The sequence below is a fragment of the Ranitomeya variabilis genome, chromosome 4 (assembly GCF_051348905.1).
Source record: "Ranitomeya variabilis isolate aRanVar5 chromosome 4, aRanVar5.hap1, whole genome shotgun sequence".
In the NCBI taxonomy this organism is placed as follows: Eukaryota; Metazoa; Chordata; class Amphibia; order Anura; family Dendrobatidae; genus Ranitomeya; species Ranitomeya variabilis.
Window position 1 is genome coordinate 438,071,522 of NC_135235.1, and position 23,036 is coordinate 438,094,557.

A 23,036-nucleotide genomic window follows, 5' to 3' on the forward strand; every position below is an offset into this window, starting at 1 on the left:
TATAACCACTGCACATGTATATTTATATATAATCCATAACCACTGCACGTGTATACTATATATAATCCATAACAACTGCACATTTATATTATACTAGATTGTGGCCCGATTCTAACGCATCGGGTATTCTAGAATATGCATGTCCCCGTAGTATATGGACAATGATGATTCCGACTGTGCCCGTCGCTGATTGGTCGAGGCAACCTTTTTGACATCATCATCGCCATGGCAACCATTATGACATCTACGTCGATACTGTGCCCGTCGCTGATTGGTCGAGGCCGCCCAGGCGGCCTCGACCAATCAGCGAATGAATAAACGGGACAGACAGACAGACAGACAGAAAAACCCTTAGACAATTATATATATAGATACACGTGCAGTGGTTATGGATTATATATAAATATACATGTGCAGTGGTTATGGATTATATATAATATACATGTGCAGTGGTTATAGATTATATATAATATACATGTGCAGTGGTTATAGATTAAATATAATATACACGTGCAGTGGTTATAGATTATATATAATATACACATGCAGTGGTTATAGATTATATATAATATACACGTGCAGTGGTTATGGATTATATGTAATATACACGTGCAGTGGTTATAGATTATACATAATATAAATGTGCAGTGGTTATAGATTATATATAATATACACGTGCATATAACAGAACAAGAACACATGTTTCAACACAGAAAACAACAGAGGGCTATTTAGCACCAAATAGTGTAAAGTAACCCAAAGCCTGCAGAAGAGGCTACCCACTCCATGCTAATAATGAGAACAAAGAGGATACAAGAGTATACTGGGTATTCAAATTTATTATTAATACAAAATGTAAATACACACATAAACTGCATAAATATGAGGCATATATAAGATACATATAAAGTGCATAAGGATGGAGACGTCCGATCGTGTCGGGTATCGACGGTCTTTGCGACCCGATCTGTAAATTTATTGATTTTTACCTTAAACCTTTGGTCGAGGTCCTTCCGTCATATGTTAGGGACACAACAGACGTCCTTACTCGGGTTGACGGCGTCCTTGTGGATCCAGGTGTCCTCCTGGTTACTGCGGATGTGCAAACATTGTACACCTGCATTGATCATGAGCACGGCCTGGATGCCGTCCGCCTCTTCCTGGGGGCCTCCGACCTGGACGGCCCTCTATGTGATTTTATCCTCGTGCTGCTGCGCTTTGTCCTCACACATAATTTTTTTATATTCAAGGATTCCTATTATCTGCAGAAGCGCGGCACAGCCATGGGTGCGGCCTGTGCCCCTTCGTATGCCAATCTCTTCCTGGGCAACTGGGAGAGATCTTTGTTTGGCGACGGGGGGGCCCAGGCCGCTGACCATGTGCTGTGCTGGCTCAGATATATAGATGACATTCTATTTTTGTGGGGGGGCACGGCGCAGCAGCTCGAGGATTTTATGAGTCATCTTAACGATAATTCTTACAACATCACGTTGACTTATCAATATGATGCCAGGCACGTCGACTTTCTCGACGTCAGTCTGGAGATCGACAACACCCGTCGCGTCCAGACTGACGTCTTTAGAAAGCCGACGGCCGTTAATGCTCTGCTACATGCTGATTCGGCACATAATCCAGCAACAGTGAGGGCCGTCCCGGTCGGACAGTTCCTGAGGATGAGGCGGATCTGTTCCACAGAGGACAAATTTCAGGCCCAGGCCGTGTCTCTTAAAGCCCGCTTTGAGGCACGCGGCTACAGCCGCAGGTGCGTCAGGCGTGGTTGTGACAGAGCCAGGAGGACACCCCGTAGGGATCTTCTTTACAGTACAGGTCATAGAGCCAAGGCCGGGCCGGGGGATTCGAAAATAAGATTTATTACAACATATAATCATGAATGGTGTAATATAAGGGAGATCCTGGCCCGGCATTGACCTATCCTGGGAACTGAACCGTCCCTGGGCCCCGCCTTGGGCGACTTCCTTCCATGACAGCAAAGAGGTCACCTAATCTTAACAACATGCTTGTTCGGAGCCACTATGTTCCCCCCGCCAATAACCCTTTTGGCTCCAGGGGCCCAACGCTTGGCTGCTTCCAGTGCGGCCACTGTATGGCTTGTGCCAATATCGTTCGGACTGCCTCTTTTACATCATTTGATGGTACTAAGACCTACTCTATCAGACACCACATATCGTGCAGCACAAAGAACGTTGTATACTATGCCACGTGCAGCTGCCCCTTAGTCTATGTGGGTCTGATGTCGAGGGAACTCCGCATACGCACCAGGGAGCACGTACGTGATATTCAGGCGGCCAGGACCATAGTCGATGCCTCTCTCCTGAAGACGATACCGCGCCACTTTAAATTATTCCACGACTGTGACGCGGGGTCGCTACGGGTCAGGGGCATCGACTGTGTCCATTTGGGTTCCCGTGGGGGAAACTATAAGAAGGTCCTGGCACAGCGCGAGGCAGGCTGGAATGTTAGACTTAATACGGTCGCACCTTGCGGCTTGAACGAATCGCTCAGTTTTGCCTCATTCCTATAAAACTTCAAATGTACGTAGATTAGTCCATTGTTATATACTCTGTTCAGGGTTTTGCTAATTCCATAGCCTTCCCTGGCTCCTCTCCCTTTTATGCTTTAACATCTTGTCAGGTCCTGACCTTCATCCTATAGGGACATGTCTCCCCTGCTGGATTCTAATTTTCTTATTGTTTTTAACCTGTTTGTCCTCTAATTTTTTTATTAATTTGATATGTGTTCTCATTTTTCTTTATAGTTTCTATCACATTTTCGGTGTGCCGAGATTCTTCTTTATTGCAAATTCCCCTTTTCCCAGTCCTTTCAGTGTCGGATCGGGTACTTAAACCCACAAGGAGAGACAGAATGCATTCTGGAACATCATTAAGAAGATGCTGGATCTGCTTTATTTAAACATCTTACATATGATATATTATTATTTGTTTTGAAATTGATTGTCTCTTGTTTATATGTGGGAGTGCTGTGTCCCAACTTATGGACTTCTGTATTCCACACTAGTGGCTACACCCCTGGATCCTTCTATATTACTTTTTAGCCTGTTTAGTACTATCATCTCCCTTTACATTGGTGGCAGTGCGCGTGCGCTGGTTCAGTCCGCCGGTTCATGCGCCAGGGCAGCGTCAGCATTGCCTCCCACGTGTGACCGGGGCTTTTCCCCGCTCACACGCCGTGACACTGGACGCTGCCTCTGGCTGTAGGACCTGCGATCCGATCCGCGCATGCACCGTTGTTGCCGCCTATCATTGGCCGCCTCTCGGCATGTGAGACGTCACATGCTCAGAGCCCGGCCCATATTAAGGTCCTTCTCGGCCCTGCTATTCATCCCCTTGAGAAAGCAGCCACCTATTCAAGCGAAACAGGCGTCGGGGATCCCTCCATTCCGGTTCCTGCCCGGTGTCCTGTGTGCCCACTACATTTGCGGTAAGCATACCCCACAGTGCCTACTAGTAGTGACTGTTGGTCACTTGATCGCACTTATATGCTAAATTGTGTCTTGTGGCTTTATACTTTATTAGTCTGCCGTGGTCTGCAGACAGATTGATTTTCTGGGCGCCGTTCACCTGGGGGAGAACTTGTCTCCATCCTTATGCACTTTATATGTATCTTATATATGCCTCATATTTATGCAGTTTATGTGTGTATTTACATTTTGTATTAATAATAAATTTGAATACCCAGTGTACTCTTGTATCCTCTTTGTTCTCAATATACACGTGCAGTAGTTATAGATTATATATAATATACACATGCAGTGGTTATGGATTATATATAATATACACATGCAGTGGTTATAGATTATATATAATATACACGTGCAGTGGTTATGGATTATATATAATATACACATGCAGTGGTTATAGATTATATATAATATACACGTGCAGTGGTTATGGATTATATATAATATACACATGCAGTGGTTATGGATTATATATAATATACATTTGCAGAGGTTATGGATTATATATAATATACACGTGCAGTGGTCATTGCAGTATATATGGATTATATATAATAAACACGTGCAGTGGTTATAATAATTAATAATAATAATTTTATTTATATAGCGCCAACATATTCCGCAGCGCTTTACAACTTATAGAGGGGACTTGTACAGACAATAGACATTACAGCATAACAGAAATCACAGTTCAAAACAGATACCAGGAGGAATGAGGGCCCTGCTCGCAAGCTTACAGACTATGAGGAAAAGGGGGGAGACGAGAGGTGGTTATGGATTATCTATAATATACACGTGCAGTGGTTATAGATTATATATAATATACGTGTGCAGTGGTTATAGATTATATATAATATACACATGCAGTGGTTATAGATTATATATAATATACGTGTGCAGTGGTTATAGATTATATATAATATACACGTGCAGTGGTTATAGATTATATATAATATACGTGTGCAGCGGTTATAGATTATATATAATATATGTGTGCAGTGGTTATAGATTATATATAATATACGTGTGCAGTGGTTATAGATTATATATAATATACGTGTGCAGTGGTTATAGATTATATATAATATACACATGCAGTGGTTATAGATTATATATAATATACGTGTGCAGCGGTTATAGATTATATATAATATACGTGTGCAGTGGTTATAGATTATATATAATATACGTGTGCAGTGGTTATAGATTATATATAATATACGTGTGCAGTGGTTATAGATTATATATAATATACGTGTGCAGTGGTTATAGATTATATATAATATACGTGTGCAGTGGTTATAGATTATATATAATATACGTGTGCAGTGGTTATGGATTATATATAATATACGTGTGCAGTGGTTATGGATTATATATAATATACGTGTGCAGTGGTTATAGATTATATATAATATACGTGTGCAGTGGTTATAGATTATATATAATATACGTGTGCAGTGGTTATTGCAGTATATATATGGATTACAGACCAGCACACATGCAGGGCTTTTGCACTCACTGCACGTTGCTATTACACACTGCCTCCAGCAGGGGACCACCCGGAAGTGAGCGATGTGCGGCGCGTGTGGTGCGCTGGCTGACATTGCCGTGCTCGGTGGATGACAATACTCCTATGGGAGAACATGACGCTTTTGCTCCGACCCCGTGCGTCTGTGGCGGCGGCGGCCGTGGCACGGAAGATGTGCTGCAGCAGCAGCAGCAGCAGCAGCAGCAGCAGGGCTTACAGCCAGGACGTGTGTGGCGCGGAGGAGGCCGCGGCCGTCTATGTGCATGTGAGTAGCTGCCACTGTCACTCAGGCACACTGCTATAGACGGTCGTTTCGGGCGCACCTGATTAGTCCGCTACAAAATCCCCTCTCCTCCATTCCCCCCCAATCCGAATCTGGCTTAGTGATGGGTGCCATGCAGGGGTGCACTCTGTCCGCCCAGCTCGGCTGTACTAAGCGCCCTGTGTGTCTGCCCCTTCTCGCCCAGCCGCGCATATTCGCGGTATGATGAGGGCTTTTTATTGTGGGCTGATGCCGCCCACACCGTGTGCTGGACAGAGGAAACCTGCGATTATTATTATTGATATAGCAGCACCATTGATTCCATGGTGCTGTACATGAGGGCTGATTCGCCCTGTGTGTTTCCAGTGCGGTTACAGCAGCCCCACACTTTTTTTTCTTTTTCCACTTTAATAAAAAATAAAATAATTCTGAACTTTTTAATTTTTCCGCTGACGGAGCTCTGCGAGGGGTCGTTGTTGCCTATCTTTTTCTCCTTTAGTTGTAACGAGCTGATGGGTTTTATTGATGATTTTTTTTTTTTTTTTTTTTAGAGAAATATATTTTCATCGATACAGGCAATGCAATTTTTTTTATTTTATGGCAATTTCCATACTAATTACAGAAAAATGAAACCTGTCAGTTGCTTCCTGCTGCATTGATCAGGCATGGCTGCCCGACTGTGCCCAGGTATGTTTTTCTCTGAAACACTACGACCTTCCAGAGAAACATTGTAAAAGTCTGTATATCTGTCCGGGGACAATATGGAGAGACTGGACAAATACGGCGCTGCGACCCGGCCAGCTCTTCCTTGCCAATGGGCTGGCGTCTGCCTGCTCCCTCCAGGTGATTGCCAGGTCTTATGTGTATATACCCCTTTTCACACGTAAAGCGCTATAATAATAACCTACTGGTACCCCGCTATCACATGGTGGGGGTTTGATGGGAGCTGGCACATTTTCCATTTAAATGCTGCTCTAAGTCACTCAGAATGGCATTGATTGGAGCTGTTACAGACCCATGCTGGCAATATAACATTGGCACCCAACGTTTTATGTACATCACACATCATGAAGGGGTTAATGCAATCCGTAGTTGACAGTCTACAAGCTCATACACGCAGTTTTGCTTGGACAATGTATGTTATTGGTTTCCCAGTATTTTATTACCCTAGAGATGGGCGATGTTGACCTCTGCCAGCCTGTCCCTTGTTCCCTCAGTGGCCGTACTGTGAGAGGCGCTGCACCTACTGCAATTTCAACAAATACATACGTCGCGCTGACAATGAGGACGCCATCCGATCCTGTCTGGTACAAGAAGCTCGCACTCTGATCCAGCTCAGCCAGGTGCGCAGGTGAGAAAGGGATGTAGCGGCAAACCACAACAGGGGGTGCACGCTCTTTTATTGTGGTGGGCCCATATTACTACATCTATGACATGTGGACCAATTTGGCACAGTGTCATTTCTCTAAATGCAGGTTTTTCCTGATGAAGAGGTCCGGCGTGACCTTGAAACGCGTTGACTTGTAAAGCTGTTTTATTAAACGGGCGGACCAGCCAGGGTAGGGCGGACCAGCCAGGGTAGGGCGGACCAGCCAGTTCCTATGATACTCAAATCTAACAGCAGGTGAAGGATGCTGCCTAGTGTACGCAGCCGCAGCATGGACTTCAGGCGGTCTGTACTGCCGGTTATCCTCAAAAATCATGAACATAGTCTTTTTAGAAAAATGATTATACTGTAGAGTCCTGCACTGTAGCAGCTTTTCTTTTGGAAGTGGAGGTATGCTTTAAAAATAGATACAGCAAAAAAAATGTAACAATAGATTATTGTAAAATATTAAGTATACAAGCTAAACATTTTGTAAACATTCTGGTGCTTATCGGGTTAAACAGTACTATGAATTCTAGTAGGAATCTCAATAAATGGATCAATACAGAGGTTCATTGAGAAACCTGGTTATTTCTCCATATATTTACATACAGAGTACCCTCCGTATTTTTTGGTGGGGGCACCCCGAGTCTCGCCAGTCCGTCCACCATTGGTGCTGTTTTGGAGGAGATATCGAAGCATGCATATTTACTACCTGATGCTGAAATTACCTTGGAGGCTAATCCCACATCATCAGGGGAGAGCAAACTGCAGGAATTCCGGGATGCGGGGGTGAATCGCCTCTCTGTGGGGGTACAGGTGAGTGCATTATACTACCATTGGGGGATATTCTGGTATCGTCTTGTAGGCTCTATCATGGCTGTTCTATAAAATTGTAAATACACTGTATTTACCTGGTTGTTTGAGTTTACAGTAGCTCTGCTTTTAACTTCTGCTTGTCCACCAGAAGGTTTGGATTTCTGCAGTGATATCTCTCCAAAAAACCATCTCAATGAGAAAACCACCCCTAATCTAGGCCAGATTTTTCTGTCATGGATACAGTGAGACCTCTCTGGGCTGACCTCTCACAATTGCAGTGAGCAGTGATCTTTTAGAGCAGTGGTCCATTCCAACTTTATAGGGCTATTCTTCCTGTCAAAAATACCAAACTCCACATCAAGATCCCAATGAAGTCAATGTGGTCTATTGGTGTCTTTTGTGATCCATTATACCAAGTATTCATCACCTTGTTATAAATGGAAGCCATGATGCTCGCATGAGCATAAGATACTATTTGATAAAATTCTGACCTACTAAGACAGCACAAAGTGGGGAATAACTTCATCTTCAAAGGGAGTTGTATAAACCTGTTGACAGTGAGCTCGGCCTATGCAGTCTGTGAGCCCCATAGGGCTGTGGAGTCGGTGTCCCTTTTGGTAGAATCGTTATAAAATGGACCAACTCATAAAATACATAATAAATTGTGTACAGTAGTACAATGCAGGATGTGCTTTACATTTTTTCATAATTTGGGAAAGTTAATAAATGTCCTATAAATGTCTGTTCTGTTCCTTGTCTTAGGATCTGGGCTTTTAGTTGAGCGGAATCTGTGCTGCACTTTATGCACATGCTCAGTAGTGAGGCAGGGCTGTGGAGTCAGTCATGCACAGGAGTTGGAGTCGGAGGTTTGACTTACCGACTTCACAGCCCTGAAGCCCCATAGCAGTTGCAGGGTCCGCCTTTGAACTTCATAAAGCACTAAAATACGGGAACAATAGTCTATAGGGCAAATAGTAGGCAGCCTCAACGACAGGATGACAGGTCATGAAATGTCACCTCATGGATGATGAGACTAATCTAAATTGAATGTAGAAAGGTTCATGTCTCTTTCATCTGCTCATACTTGTTTGCTTCTGTATGTAATTCTGTTTTTTATTATGGCTCTAGTCCTTGGATAATCATGACCTCCAGCTCCTTGGTAGGACACATACAGCGTCAGATGCACAGCGCACAATAGAGGAGGCACGTCGGATCTTCCCTGGTAGAACTTCAGTGGATCTAATGTTTGGCCTCCCGGGTCAAAGCCTGGCATCCTGGCACAGTACATTACACAGGCTGATGGAGCAGTGTGATGACCACGTGTCTCTATATCAGCTCACCTTGGAGCGGGGTACTATGATGTTTAGCTGGAAGGAGAAAGCACAACTTTCTTTTCCTGATCAAGAACTTACTGCTCAGATGTATGAAGATGCCAGGAAGATTCTACAAGAAGCCGGATTCAGGCAGTATGAAGTATCAAATTTTGCCAGAAACGTGAGTATTTTCACACACTTTACAGTGAATGAAGATGTTTTTTCTTTTGTCACATTTTGTATATATAAAGTGAAGCATGCCCATCTAGCCAAGGGTTGAAAATTTGCTTGATTTTTTTACTAAAGTGCATAAATCTGATACCTTTAAAAAGGTGAAGTTAGAGTTGCTTGACCAGAAAGATTGATGGTTGCATTTGATCTATTTCACTCTTGTAGGGTGCAGTGAGCAAACATAACCTCTCGTACTGGTGTGGAAAACAGTACATTGGTATAGGACCAGGTAAGTAAAATCCAGGATTATTAAAAGTGCCTTACCAATGACCGCTGTGTGAATGTGTTTTGTGAATCTGTTCATTTCGGGTTTCACAGTCTCTGCCGTAAAGGAGTGATGTCAGCTGTGACTTCCCATCGACAGAGCTCTTCCTCCTTTTCTGCTCTGGTCTGTCGACAGGAAGTTAGCAAATTTGAGATGTGTAATGGTCATGAGATCTGCAATGCAAGGAGGGAGTTCGGTGCAGGATCAACAGTCAGTTAATATCATACATTGCCTTGGTCTGGGAGTCCAGTGCATTCAAAAAAGGATTTTTCCCAGGAAATCCCTTTTAAATCAGGAAACCTGCCCTCGGAGAAAAGACTTATGATCTCATTTAGACCACAATTGTGATTTCCAATTTAAGATGGTAGCGATAGGACACTTATTTGACGAGTTTACACATTGGATCCTGTGGAGACGTGAATGTTGTACTCATACTCTACTTTCATAGGAGCCCACGGGAGGTTTGTAGTCCACACCAGTCAGGGTAAACAGAGGCAAGCCCGCATTCAGACCCTGGAACCAGAACCATGGATGAAGGAAGTGGGGCGTTACGGACATGGCACGCGGAAAGTGACTGAGCAGAGTGACTTTGATATGTGAGTATTCCCTTTGACTGTTTTATACATTAAATCTTAGCTGTCAGATTCTTTAGCCAAATCCAAATTGTAAAGGAGAACATCCTGAAGGTGATCCTACAGGATAAAATGGACTGCACCCAATCTGTCATTGCCAGCAGTGTCTTCTTGTTTAGTAAGGCTGCCTACACGATTCGTGTACACGGACTGTGCTTAGATTGGAAGACGTGGACCCAATGCCAGGTCTCCCGACCTGATCTAACTTCTTATATGTCTGAGTCTTCTGATGCAAGAGCAGTCTGTGTTACATAGACAATTGCATGCTTGCAATAGTGTGGTCTTCAAGCTACTTTTACCTTTCTTTCAGATAAAGCGTAAAGTATTATAACAAGTTCAGTCCTTTATATTAATGGTAATGTGTGTATTCGTGTAAAGGAGCACTTTGAGTAACACTGAGGCAGGGCTTAAAGGGGCAAAGTATGAAACGAGGAGTCCTGGAGCACTAAGCGGAAACTTTGTCAGACACGGCTCGCTCATGCCCTACACTACATATATTTGTTTTGCCCAAGGGGTTATTCCTAAAGAGTACCATTGTATGCATTTTGATTCATAAATTGATACTACCCATGTGTCTTACCAACTCAATTTAAACTTACAGCTCGCTCACTAACATGCAAGTAAGGCTACTTTCACACTTCCGTCTTTTTAGATCCGTCGCAATACGTCGTTTTTGGAAAAAAAACAAATCTTGCAAATGAGCCCGCAGGATGTGTTTTTTTCCCATAGACTTGTATTGTCGACGGATCGCGATGTATGGCCATACGTCGCGTCCGTCATGCACTGGATGCGTCGTGTTTTGGCAGACTGTCGTCACGAAAAAACGTTTAAGGGAATGTTTTTTCGTACGTCGCATCCTGCACTTTGGAGTGCGCGTGCCCGGGCGGAGATCGCTATCTCCTCCCCAGGACTTTAGAATGGGCAGCGGATGCATTGAAAAACGTTGTGCTGAATTTTAACAACGTCTGTCGGTATGTCACGCCGACGCTTAGCGACGACCCCGTACCGACGGAAGTGTGAAAGAAGGCACAACTGAGAACAGTTCTTGTGGTAAAACAAAGTATTTTACAGGGCTGTGGAGTCGGTAAGCCACAGTTGCGACTCCGACTCCTGGATTTTATCAGGTTCCAACTCCAACTCCGGCTCCGACTCCTTCATAAATGGCCAATTCGTAACAATAAATTTACTGTTGTAAAATATTAACATCGTGCTTATTCAGTTTCTCACCATCATATAAGTTATCAGACCACTTAGAGCAAAAACTATATTTATTAGAATACAATTAGAATATAGCTAATAACTTTTATAAACGTTTTTAAACTCTTGTAAGTAAATATGCAATAAACATTGTTATGCAGTTAATAAGAAGAAATCTATAAATTTGTCCTCAGAAAAAGTATTGCCTCTGTCAGATCCTCCTTCATGGATGCCCTCAAATCTGATCTAATTATTTTGAGAGCAGAGAACAACCTCTACACTAACTTGGGTTGGTGGCAAAGCAGTAACCACTCGGGCAACATCTCTGACAATGTCAGGATACAGAGGAATCGCTTGTTGCTCTGTTATTTTTTATGAACGGTCAAATTTCTCAATTTCTTTTAGTGCACATGAAAAATTCTGCTGAAATGTACTGGCTGTGTTCTTTGATGGGGATGACTCTTCTTCTATGCGGGAACGCTTTGCACGGTCCTTGTGATCCAAATATTTTTCGAAATTAAATTCTTCATCAGTTGATGAGGGTGAAGATGTGGCAGGACGACCAAATTCTTCTTGTTCCTCCTGACTGTTCTGCAACCCTTTCATCCTTACTGCGATTTCAAACAGAGCCCCTTTTCCTTTAGTTAGCTGTTGATCATCTAGAAGAATCCGATGCATTGGGTCTACATAAACAGCTGCCAAAAGAATGTTATTTTGTAATAGTAGCTCCTCTCTCCGTTTCATTGATGTAGCAATGCCACTTGCAATTAACCCTCCTCTTTGGGACAGGCGAAACATCAGGTTCTTCCACTCCTTTAAGAAAATACCTGGAGTTAAGTCCTCTGCTTGTAATTTTTTAGTCACTGTAAATGGGTGCTCTAGCAATTTTTCCAGCTCGGTCACCTGATTCCACTGACTTTCATTTAGCGTCAGTTGAGGGTTAGCCATGTCTACAAGAAAGGTTTTCAGTTCAACCAAGCGCTGAATCATTAAGTAAGTACTGCCCCATCGTGTGGCTTGATCAATAATTGCCCCTTTTCCAGCACGTCTCTTCAAAATTGAGTCAACTTTAGGGGTTCTGGCAACAGTAGCCAATTTTCTCACCTTGCCAATCAGTGCAGCAGCATGTCCTTCTTGCAGACTGTCTCTTATAGCCAGCTGTAGCGTATGCACAACACAGCGCATGTGATGAATGAAAGAACGTATTGACACAGTTTGAACAAGATCATCTAAACTATCATGTTGCTGTTCATCTGAAGCAACTTCAGTTTGCTCCTCAGTTACAATACTGTGTTCCTCTATTTCAAACATTTCTGTGTCTGTGGACCCAGAATGTTCTTCTAGCTGCTGGTCACCATCATTACTCTCATTCATTAGCTTAATACTGCTTATCATATTTGAAGCATTGTCAGTTACGACAGAAAGAACTTGCTCTTTTTTAAGTTCATAGTCTTGCAGAACCTTTTCCACCAAGACCTGGAGAAACTCACTGGTGTGATGAGCTTTGGTGTCTTTTACTGCCAATGTCTTGGTAACGATTTCATTTTTGTCACAAACAAATCGGACCCCCGGAGCTTTTTCCATTTTCGTTTTTCGCTCCCCTCCTTCCCAGAGCCATAACTTTTTTATTTTTCCGTCAATTTGGCCGTGTGAGGGCTTATTTTTTGCGGGACGAGTTGTACTTTTGAACGACATCATTGGTTTTAGCATGTCGTGTACTAGAAAACGGGAAAAAAATTCCAAGTGCAGTGAAATTGCAAAAAAAGTGCAATCCCACACTTGTTTTTTGCTTGGCTTTTTTGCTAGGTTCACTAAATGCTAAAACTGACCTGCCATTATGATTCTCCAGGTCACTACGAGTTCATAGACACCTAACATGACTAGGTTATTTTTCACCTAAGTGGTGAAAAAAAATTCCAAACTTTGCAAAAAACAAAACAAAACAAAATTGCGCCATTTTCCGATACTCGTAGCGTCTCCATTTTTCGTGATCTGGGGTCAGGTGAGGGCTTATTTTTTGCGTGCCGAGCTGGCGTTTTTAATGATAGCATTTTGGTGTAGATACGTTCTTTTGATCGCCCGTTATTGCATTGTAATGCAATGTCGTGGCGACCAAAAAAACGTAAATCTGGCGTTTCGAATTTTTTTCTCATTACGCCATTTAGCGATCAGGTTAATGCTTTTTTTTTATTGATAGATCGGGCGATTCTGAACGCGGCGATACCAAATGTGTAGGTTGGGGGTTTTTTTTATTGATTTATTTTGATTGGGGCGAAAGGGGGGTGATTTAAACTTTTATATTTTTTTTATTTTTTTCACATTTTTAAAAACTTTTTTTTTTTACTTTTGCCATGCTTCTATAGCCTCCATGGGAGGCTAGAAGCAGGCACAGCCCGATCGGCTCTGCTATGCAGCAGTGATCATAAGATCGCTGCTACACAGCAGATTTGCAGGTGTGCTGTGAGCGCCGACCACAGGGGGGCGCTCACAGCCACCGGCAATCAGTAACCATAGAGGTCTCAAGGACCTCTATGGTTACCTTCCTGACTCATCGCCGACCCCCGATCATGTGACGGGGGTCGGCGATGCGCTCATATCCGGCCGCACGGCCGGATGCGGTAGTTAAATGCCGCTGTCTGCGTTTGACAGCGGCATTTAACTAGTTAATAGCGGCGGGTGATCGCGATTTCACCCGCCGCTATTGCGCGCACATGTCAGCTGTAAAAAACAGCTGACATGTCGCGACTTTGATGTGCGCTCACCGCCGGAGCGCACATCAAAGCGGGGGTCCCGACATGTGACGTACTATACCGTCACATGTCGGGAAGGGGTTAATGGCAAAATAGTTCACTCTGTGACGTGTGCAGGCATCCATTTTAAGAAACCGAAGGCGTCCCTTGAGAGTTTTTTTTAAGTTCTTCCTTTGGTTTAAAAGCTTCTTCGATTGCTAATTTTCTAATACTCTCTCTCTCCAGAGAAACACCAAGCTTGCGGGCCATTTCCCCATTCAGACACATAAAAGCTGGCCGTGAAAATAATGAAATAGGCACACTATCCTTTACAACAAGCTCTGATTTGTTTTTTAAATGTATCTACTGTCATTGTCACAGTAACTTTGTCACTGACAAAATATCTTGCAACTGATGGCTGCAAAGTTCTCTGCTCCTTTGTTTGGCTGGAAGAGCTGGGCACTGGTTCATTGGTTTGGATGCAGTCTTTCTCATCCACTGCTTTCAGTACTTCTGGATGAAAGCGCTGTAAATGTCTCTTTAGATTAGAAGCTCTGGTAGGAGCATTTTTATCTTTGCCTGAATATGCACTGATCTTGGCTTCACAGCATTTGTTTTCGTCTGGATCATTTGTCATACACTGACAGACATAATGTTTTCTATCTTGAGTGATGGTGAAATGTTCAAATACAGCTGATTTAATGTGACGCTTCTTTGACATTCTCAGGTTTTTAATTCTGCATTCACAATCCAAATGACAATTGTTTTTTCCTAAAAACAATTGTACAAAATTATTGCCAGGTCGTACAACTGATATAGTGGTCAGTAATACTGTTATTCCTCATGTACTCACAGTTAACTGATGCAAAGTTTGTTGAAGGGATAATACTTCTTACAGTCTTCCTCTTCTGAGTAGCAGCTGTGAGATGCTTGGAAGACGCACACCTAGTAAACATCTAGTCTACAGGAGGAGCTTTACTACTAAGAATTTGCAACACATTTTCACTTGCAGTTTCATACATTGTAAGTAGGGGGGTTGGGGCAGCATGAGGTTAACCAAGTATAAGATTAGATAAGGGCAGTGGAGAACAGTGACACACAAGAAGTAAAGGTACCTTCACACTAAGCGACTTTACAACGATAGCGATCCGTGACGTTGCAGCGTCCTGGATAGCGATATCGTTGTGTTTGACACGCAGCAGCGATCAGGATCCCGCTGTGAGATCGCTGGTCGTTGCTGAAAGACCAGAACTTTATTTCGTCACTGGATCTCCCGCTGACATCGCTGAATCGGTGTGTGTGACACCGATCCAGCGATGTCTTCACTGGTAACCAGGGTAAACATCGGGTTACTAAGCGCAGGGCCGCGCTTAGTAACCCAATGTTTACCCTGGTTACCATTGTAAAAGTAAAAAGAAAAAAAACACATACTCACATTCCGGTGCCCGGCGTCCGCTTCCCTGCACTCCTCCTGCATCCTGTGTAAGTGCCGGCCGTAAAGCAGAGCGGTGACGTCACCGCTCTGCTCTGTGGGAGATGCCGGAGATGTTCGGCGCTGACACAGGATGCAGGAGGAGTGCAGGGAAGCGGACGTCGGGCACCGGAATGTGAGTGTTTTTTTTTTTTTGTTTGTTTGTTTTTTACTTTTACAATGGTAACCAGGGTAAACATCGGGTTACTAAGCGCGGCCCTGCGCTTAGTAACCCGATGTTTACCCTGGTTACCAGGGGACTTCGGCATCGTTGGTCGCTGGAGAGCCATCTGTGTGACAGCTCTCCAGCGACCACACAACGACGAAACAGCGACGCTGCAGCGATCGGCATCGTTGTCTGTATCGCTGCAGCGTCGCTTAGTGTGAAGGTACCTTTAGAAATGTCTCTATCTCCAGCAGAACTCCTTATCACTGTTGTTCATAGTTTGATAGAATATATATATTTGAGTAACATTTATAAAATTCATATGAAAGTTCAATTATGAAATATTAATACATTTTTTTTAAAGTTGGTCGGTACATTTCTTCCGACTCCAACGAAAACTAACTCCGAACTCCACGACTCCGGCTCCACAGCCCTGGTATTTTATTCACATATAATAGCAATTTTAATCATGAATTAAAGGTATTGTTAACATTGTTACCTATGATTGTTGTTTGAAACTGTTAAACTGTAAAGCGCTGCGGAATATGTTGGCGCTATATAAATAAAGATTATTATTATTATTATTATTGGATATATAGTGACTATCAGAGTCCATGTCATAAACATGCAAGAAATTGCATAGGAATGAATAAGCATCAATACATCACCCGATATTGTAGCATCACTCCTCAATCAGAGGGACCTCGATTTAGTGAGGAGGAAAATTCCGGGAAAACATCAAGACTGCCAGCACGTCTGCTTCACCTGTCTGAAGAAAGTCCCTACCTCACTGAATCATCCCCATTCTTTTATATTCTTTTCTTATCTGACTATATCCGCTTCTGTGCAGTACATTCTACAAAATCATCGTTCTATATTTCATCACGCACTGTCATGCGCAATGAAGACTTCCAGAATCTTCTAGCGAGTCATTTCCTTTTAAGATCATGTGCAGTTAAGGCCCCGTCTCACATAGCGAGATCGCTAGCGAGATCGCTGCTGAGTCACTAGTTTTGTGACGCAACAGCGACCTCAGTAGCGATCTCGCTATGTGTGACACGTACCAGCGATCAGGCCCCTGCTGTGAGATCGCTGGTCGTGTCGGAATGGCCTGGACTGTTTTTTGGTCGTTGAGGTCCCGCTGACATCGCTGAATCGGTGTGTGTGACACCGATCCAGCGATGTCTTCACTGGTAACCAGGGTAAACATCGGGTTACTAAGCGCAGGGCCGCGCTTAGTAACCCGATGTTTACCCTGGTTACCAGCGTAAATGTAAAAAAAACAAACAGTACATACTCACCATCTGATGTCCGTCAGGTCCCTTGCCGTCTGCTTCCTGCTCTGACTGAGTGCCGCCGTACAGTGAGAGCACAGCGGTGACGTCACCGCTGCGCTCTGCTCTCACTGTACGGCCGGATCTCAGTCAGAGCAGGAAGCAGACGGCAAGGGACCTGACGGACACCGAAAGGCGAGTATGTACTGTTTTTTTTTTTTTTTGGTAACCAGGGTAAACATCGGGTTACTAAGCGCGGCCCTGCGCTTAGTAACCCGATGTTTACCCTGGTTACCCGGGTGCTGCAGGGGGACTTCGGCATCGTTGAAGACAGTTTCAATGATGCCGAAGTCGTTCCCCTGATCGTTGGTCGCTGGAGAGAGCTGTCTGTGTGACAGCTCCCCAGCGACCACACAACGACTTACCAACGATCACGGCCAGGACGTATCGCTGGTCGTGATCGTTGGTAAATCGCTATGTGAGACGGGGCCTTTAGTTGTTTTTCCAAGGGTCTTATCAGTTACTTTGTTCTTTTCAAGGTTTTTATACTCCTGTTTTGTGAGTAATAAAAGCTAATTTCAACTGGATTATTCTCTTTTTACAGCCATATTTTGTCCTATAATAATCTTGTACTTACACTCTAAAGCAAGAAAGCATATTGATCACTTTATATGTCTGGATACCTATCTATTACATCCATACAATCAATCTTATCCCATTTGTATCACACTATGAAAAAAAAAAAAAAAAAAATTGTAACATATTTAATTAGACAAATGTGCTGCTTTCTACTCCTGGACTGATCTCACTCACAATTCACAGGCACAAATCTGTCAGACTTTCCCATTACTGACAAGGGAGATGACAGTTCTCATAAAGTTCTATGGAGAACTATAACTGCCGCTGCAGGAGAACTTCCCACAGCATGTATTTGCCCGCCTGTACAACTTCCCTTTCCATTGAAATTTAGAAAAATGTGTCTAAAGAACTGTAAAGTTGACTTCCTCTTTAGTGCAAGACTAGCTGTTTTTGTGTCCCTTTCACATGCTTTAACCCCTTCACGACATGTCCCGTGCTAGTATGGCGCATGTCGTGTCTCCCCCTTTGATGTGGGCTCCGGCCCTGAGCCCACATCAGTCGCGACATGTCACCTGTTATGTACAGCTGACAGGTGCGCAATAGCGGCGGGTGAAATCGCGATCCACCTGCCGCTATTCACCAGTTAAATGCCGCTGTCAAATGCTAACAGCGGCATTTAACTAAAGCTTCCGGCCGCGCGACCGGAGATAAGTGCATCGCCGACCCCGTCACATGATCAGGGGTCAGCGATGCATCAGGATAGTAACCATAGAGGTCCTTGAGACTCTATGGTTACTGATGCCGGCTTGCTGTGAGCGCCACCCTGTGGTCGCCGCTCATAGCAAGCCTGCAATTCAGCTACATCGCAGCGATCTAATGATGAAAAAATCAAACATACACATATTTGGTATCGCCGCGTTCATAAGCGCCCGATCTATCAATAAAAAAAAAAAAAGCATTAACAGCGTAGCGAGAAAAAAATTTGAAACGCCAGAATTATGTTTTTTTGGTCGCCGCGACATTGCAATAATGGGCGATCAAAAGAACGTATCTGCACAAAAGTGGTATCATTAAAAACGTCAGCTCTGCACGCAAAAAATAAGCCCTCACCCGACCCCAGATCACGAAAAATGGAGACGCTATGGGTATCGGAAAATGGCGCATTTTTTTTTTTTTCTTTTATCAAAGTTTTGAATTTTTTTTTTCACCACTTAGACACCAAACTTGTCTAGGTTATCTTTTATCTATGAACTCGTAATGACCTGGAGAATCATAATGGCAGGTCAGTTTTAGCATTTAGTGAACCTAGCAAAAAAGCCAAACAAAAAATACACATGGGATTGCACTTTTTTTTTGCAATTTCTACACCCTTGGATTTTTTTTTCCTGTTTTCTAGTACAAGACATGGTAAAACCAATGATGTCGTTCAAAAGTACAACTCGTCCCGCAAAACATAAGCTCTCACATGGCCATATTGACGGAAAAATAAAGTTATGGCTCTAGGAAGGAGGGGAGCGAAAAACGAAAATGCAAAAACGAAAAAGGGCATCATCTTGAAGGGGTTAAGCTAAGTTCACACAGGGTGTTTTTCAGTGGTTTTTTGTGTTTTTTAATGCAAATTTTCAGGCTTTGCTGGCACTGCAAAACACAGCTATGAGACTTGAGAAGTCTCATTCACACACATTGTTTTTTTTTTTGTTTTGTTTTTTCACTATTTTGTGCTTTGAATGGTTTTTTTGGACATAGATCATGTCACTTCTTTCAGCGTTTACCAGGGCTGTGGAGTCCGAGTCAGAGCCCATTTTGATGGAGTCGGTGTCATGGAAATTGAGGAGTCGGAGTTGGATGTTTGGCTTTCTGACTCCGGTGCTGGTTTTTACCCATTGACTTAAATGGGTGGTGAAAAAACGCACCAAAAATGCAGGTATCATGTTTTCATGTTTTGCTGCAATTTTTTTTTTTTTTTTTGTTCCAAAACCTGATTCTGTACAGTAAAAAACTTTTATCAGCATGCACAGGACACAAATCTAGCATGCCATTTGTCTTTCTTCTGATAATGATAGATAATATAATGGAGATGGGTAGTGGATCTTGCCATTAAAAGAAAGTCTGTAACTTAAATTCTGTATCGTGAAATCATATTTGTTTCTCGCTGCAGAAACTTTTACTTAGGATTTGTTGAGATAAACTCTTAAAACTTTTGATGTCATTTTCCGCAATTAATACACTGCTGCTTTTCTTCAGCGTTTCAGAACTGTTAGTGCTGGGTTTACGGACAGACTTTGGAATATCGCATAAGGTACGGACGATGTGCTGTAAGCGGAGGTGGAATCAGATTGTGTGTTCATGGCTGCCAGACAAGTAGGTTCCATAGACATCAGATGAAAATGGTCACAAAGAAAAGCCCTCTTCATCCCTTGCTCAGTCCTACAAATTATATTACAGCTCATCAATATGATGAGGAATAGGGTGGTTCAGGGGTCGTATCATTCAACCAAAAGAAACTAAAGTCAGAAATTCAACGGTACACATTTATGGTGATGAACATGGTAATAAATGGCTTTCTGGAAACATAAGGACTGTATTTGTTGGACATTTATAGGGTTAAGACGTGAATACTATTGAAATGAATTGCAGAAAACGTAGGATTCTTAAGGCCCCCATACACAGGCTAAAGCTGGCCGAGCCCGAGCCCCGAGATGATGTTGGCGAGAAGGAGCTGTACATCGGAATTCCTTTAGTACGGCAGAGCTGTAATCTGCTGCCAGAGGAGTCGGGCAGCTACTCTCTCATAGAGAACACAGGGGCGCTAGGCTCAACTGAGCATTACTGTGTATGGGGGCAGAAGGGAGATGGCTGTCGGGTGTATGAAGGTTCCTGTGTACATAGTAATACGTTTTCCTAATTCTAATTCCATATTCTACAGCGCTGGAATACGCTCTCCCCTGTAATCAGCCTTCATAGCTTGTTTGAAGCATCACAAGAACTGAGGGATCTACAGAAGAATGGACTTTTGGTATTAGATCAGAAGTAAGTAAGAAAATCCTAAGCAAAGAAAAACATTGAATATAAAGGATTTTTAATTTGCATGTTTAAAGGGAACCTGTCACCCCCAAAATCGAGGGTGAGCTAAGCCCACCAGCATGAGGGGCTTATCTACAGCATTCTGGAATGCTGTAGATAAGCCCCCGATGTATCCTAAAAGATGAGAAAAAGAGGTTAGATTATACTCACCCAGAGGCGGTCCCGGTCCGGTCCGATGGGTGTCGCAGGTCCGGTCCGGGGCCTCCCATCTTCATGAGATGACGTCCTCTTCTGGTCTTCACACTGCGGCTCCGGTGCAGGCGTACTTTGCCTTGTTGAGGGCAGAGCAAAGTACTGCAGTGCGCAGGCGCCGAGAAAGGTCAGAGAGGCCCAGCGCCTGTGCACTGCAGTACTTTGCCCTCAACAAGACAAAGTACGCCTGCACCGGAGCCGCAGTGTGAAGACAAGAAGAGAACGTCATCATAAGAAGATGGGAGGCCCCAGATCGGACCGCCCGACTGCCCAGGTGAGTATAATATAACCTTTTTTTTCTCATCTTTTAGGGTACATCAGGGGCTTATCTACAGCATTACAGAATGCTGTAGATAAGCCCCTGATGCCGGTGGGCTTAGCTCACCCTCGATTTTGGGGGTGACAGGTTCACTTTAAAGACACACTCTGGGAAATATTTTTATTTTACCTCTATAGCAGATAAATATTTTAGTGTGTACTTTACTGCTGAGTTATGTTTCATGCCACTCCTTTAAGGGATAATAATGAGTGAATGTGCTTGAATAAGGTGTTATCTCAGCATGCTCGGGTGCTAACCGAGTGTCTTCGGTGAGCCTGAAAAATATGTTAGTCACGAGGCTGTTAGACAGCTGCAACACATGCAGGGATTGCCTGTTTGTTAGACTATCCCTGCATATGTTACTGCTGTCTAACAGCCGTGAGAAATACAGGGATTGTCTAAGGCTGCCGTCACACTAGCAGTATTTGGTCAGTATTTTACATCAGTATCTGTAAGCCAAAACCAGGAGTGGAACAATTAGAGGAAAAGTATAATAGAAACACGTCACCACTTCTGCATTTATCACCCACTCCTGGTTTTGGCTTACAAATACTGATGTAAAATACTGACCAAATACTGCTAGTGTGACGGCAGCCTAGCAGCCATGAGACGTGCATCTGTGGGAACTCGAACCTTCATGCTCGTACCCAGTGTAGCACTTTTTCAGATGTCTGACCCAGTAACAAGGAAATCTCTAGGACTTCCAAAGATCTCTGTTGTGCCGAGATTCAAAGTTGCAGAAATCCGATGTAAACACATTAGCAGGTGCCACAGTGTCGTCTGTTCCAGCAGTAATAAAGAAACCATCAATTCAAAAGCTGGGACCCCAGATATTCCAATAATCGTTGCAGTGCGTATTGAATCTCTTGTCATAGTTTTTCACATCTGCATTGTCAGATCTGTTGTTTGTCACACACCATGTGTGCCCCATAGCTTGAAAACTTAGGTTAGTGTGCTCTGTCTGTAGTTTTGATGAAATCTAACGCTGCATGAAGCGCTGTTCTTCCTTCAGATGAGACAGAATCTGCAACAAAGGCTTTGAAAACTGAATTCTGTACGGAATCTTCCACGTCCCTAAAATCACTGACTGGTAGCGGAGAAGTTTAGTCGCACTGCAAAGCTCTGCAGAGCTCGCCGGCTCCAGTCCCCCACTGGTGTTCTCTTTATAGAGGTCCTTCAATATGGGAAGGGGCGGTCGTAATAAAAACCGAGTTCAGTTACACTGGCCATACATGACACCCACGTTCACTAGAAGATGCCTCTTTCTTCTTCCCCATACACACAAGTGTTCAGTCCCACAAAGTGTTCTTGTGTTTTCTATGAGGCGAAAGCCCTGACACCTTTGGCATCGGCTCATCCTCCCTAAAAATGAAAAGGAGGTGCACATTTCAGCTGCCCAATTCTTTCCCCCTTTATATTCTAGGTCCGGAAGAGTCGGGAAGTCTCCTTACAAGTAGGTTTGGATGACCTTATCTAATGTGTATGGAGACTTTATGGGTGCACAGGTTACATTTATCTAGAGCTTTTGGTATCTGAGATTATATTTATAGAAAAGTGACCGTGGCATAGTACAAGAAAATAATTCCACTTTTCTATCTTTGTTTAGTGGTCTTCGCTGCACTTGGATGGGACTCGCTGTACTTGACGGTCTTCTGCTGCCAATCTTAAACCAGTTTCAAGATTCTTGGAATCTTGAGAACGCAAAACCTCACCTGCCACACTGTGTAGAGATCCTGGCGCAGACTGTGTAGAGATCCTGGCGCAGACTGTGTAGAGATCCTGCCGCAGCGGGGTCCCACGTTGTATCCAGGACACCATATTCTGTATATTGAGACTATACAAGATACCAGCTCCCACCAGTTCTATGGTGGGGATGTTTGCACTATTTTTTGTAACTTTATATATGGTATTTATCACTGAATAAAGATATTTGGGTATTTCTTACACTTACGTGTGACATTACTTTTTGTGATATCTGATTTTGGTCCAAATTCGTTGCTGCATTTGCCAGAAATTGCTTTTTATTGCAATACACTAATGAGTTTCTCAGTGCACCCGGGGGGAAGCCACAGTTCAGGGCACCTTCCATACCTACCTGCTTACTCCC

At 43.4% G+C, this 23,036-nt stretch overlaps 1 protein-coding gene across 2 annotated transcripts; it reads left to right on the plus strand.

Moving 5' to 3' along the window:
- Positions 1-5,004: 5,004 nt before the first annotated feature.
- Positions 5,005-22,875, plus strand: RSAD1 (radical S-adenosyl methionine domain containing 1). 2 transcript variants are annotated; one of them, XM_077251450.1, is made up of 9 exons: positions 5,005-5,295; positions 6,510-6,643; positions 7,273-7,477; positions 8,606-8,971; positions 9,187-9,250; positions 9,735-9,882; positions 19,579-19,633; positions 20,261-20,364; positions 22,536-22,875. In XM_077251450.1, the coding sequence occupies exons 1-9, from the start codon at positions 5,122-5,124 to the stop codon at positions 22,678-22,680; spliced, it is 1,395 nt and encodes a 464-aa protein (XP_077107565.1). In that variant the 5' UTR covers positions 5,005-5,121; the 3' UTR covers positions 22,681-22,875. The 2 variants fall into 2 exon arrangements, with proteins under 2 accessions (XP_077107565.1, XP_077107567.1); XM_077251452.1 differs by lacking the exon at positions 20,261-20,364 and having other exon boundaries at positions 22,536-22,726.
- Positions 22,876-23,036: the final 161 nt, after the last annotated feature.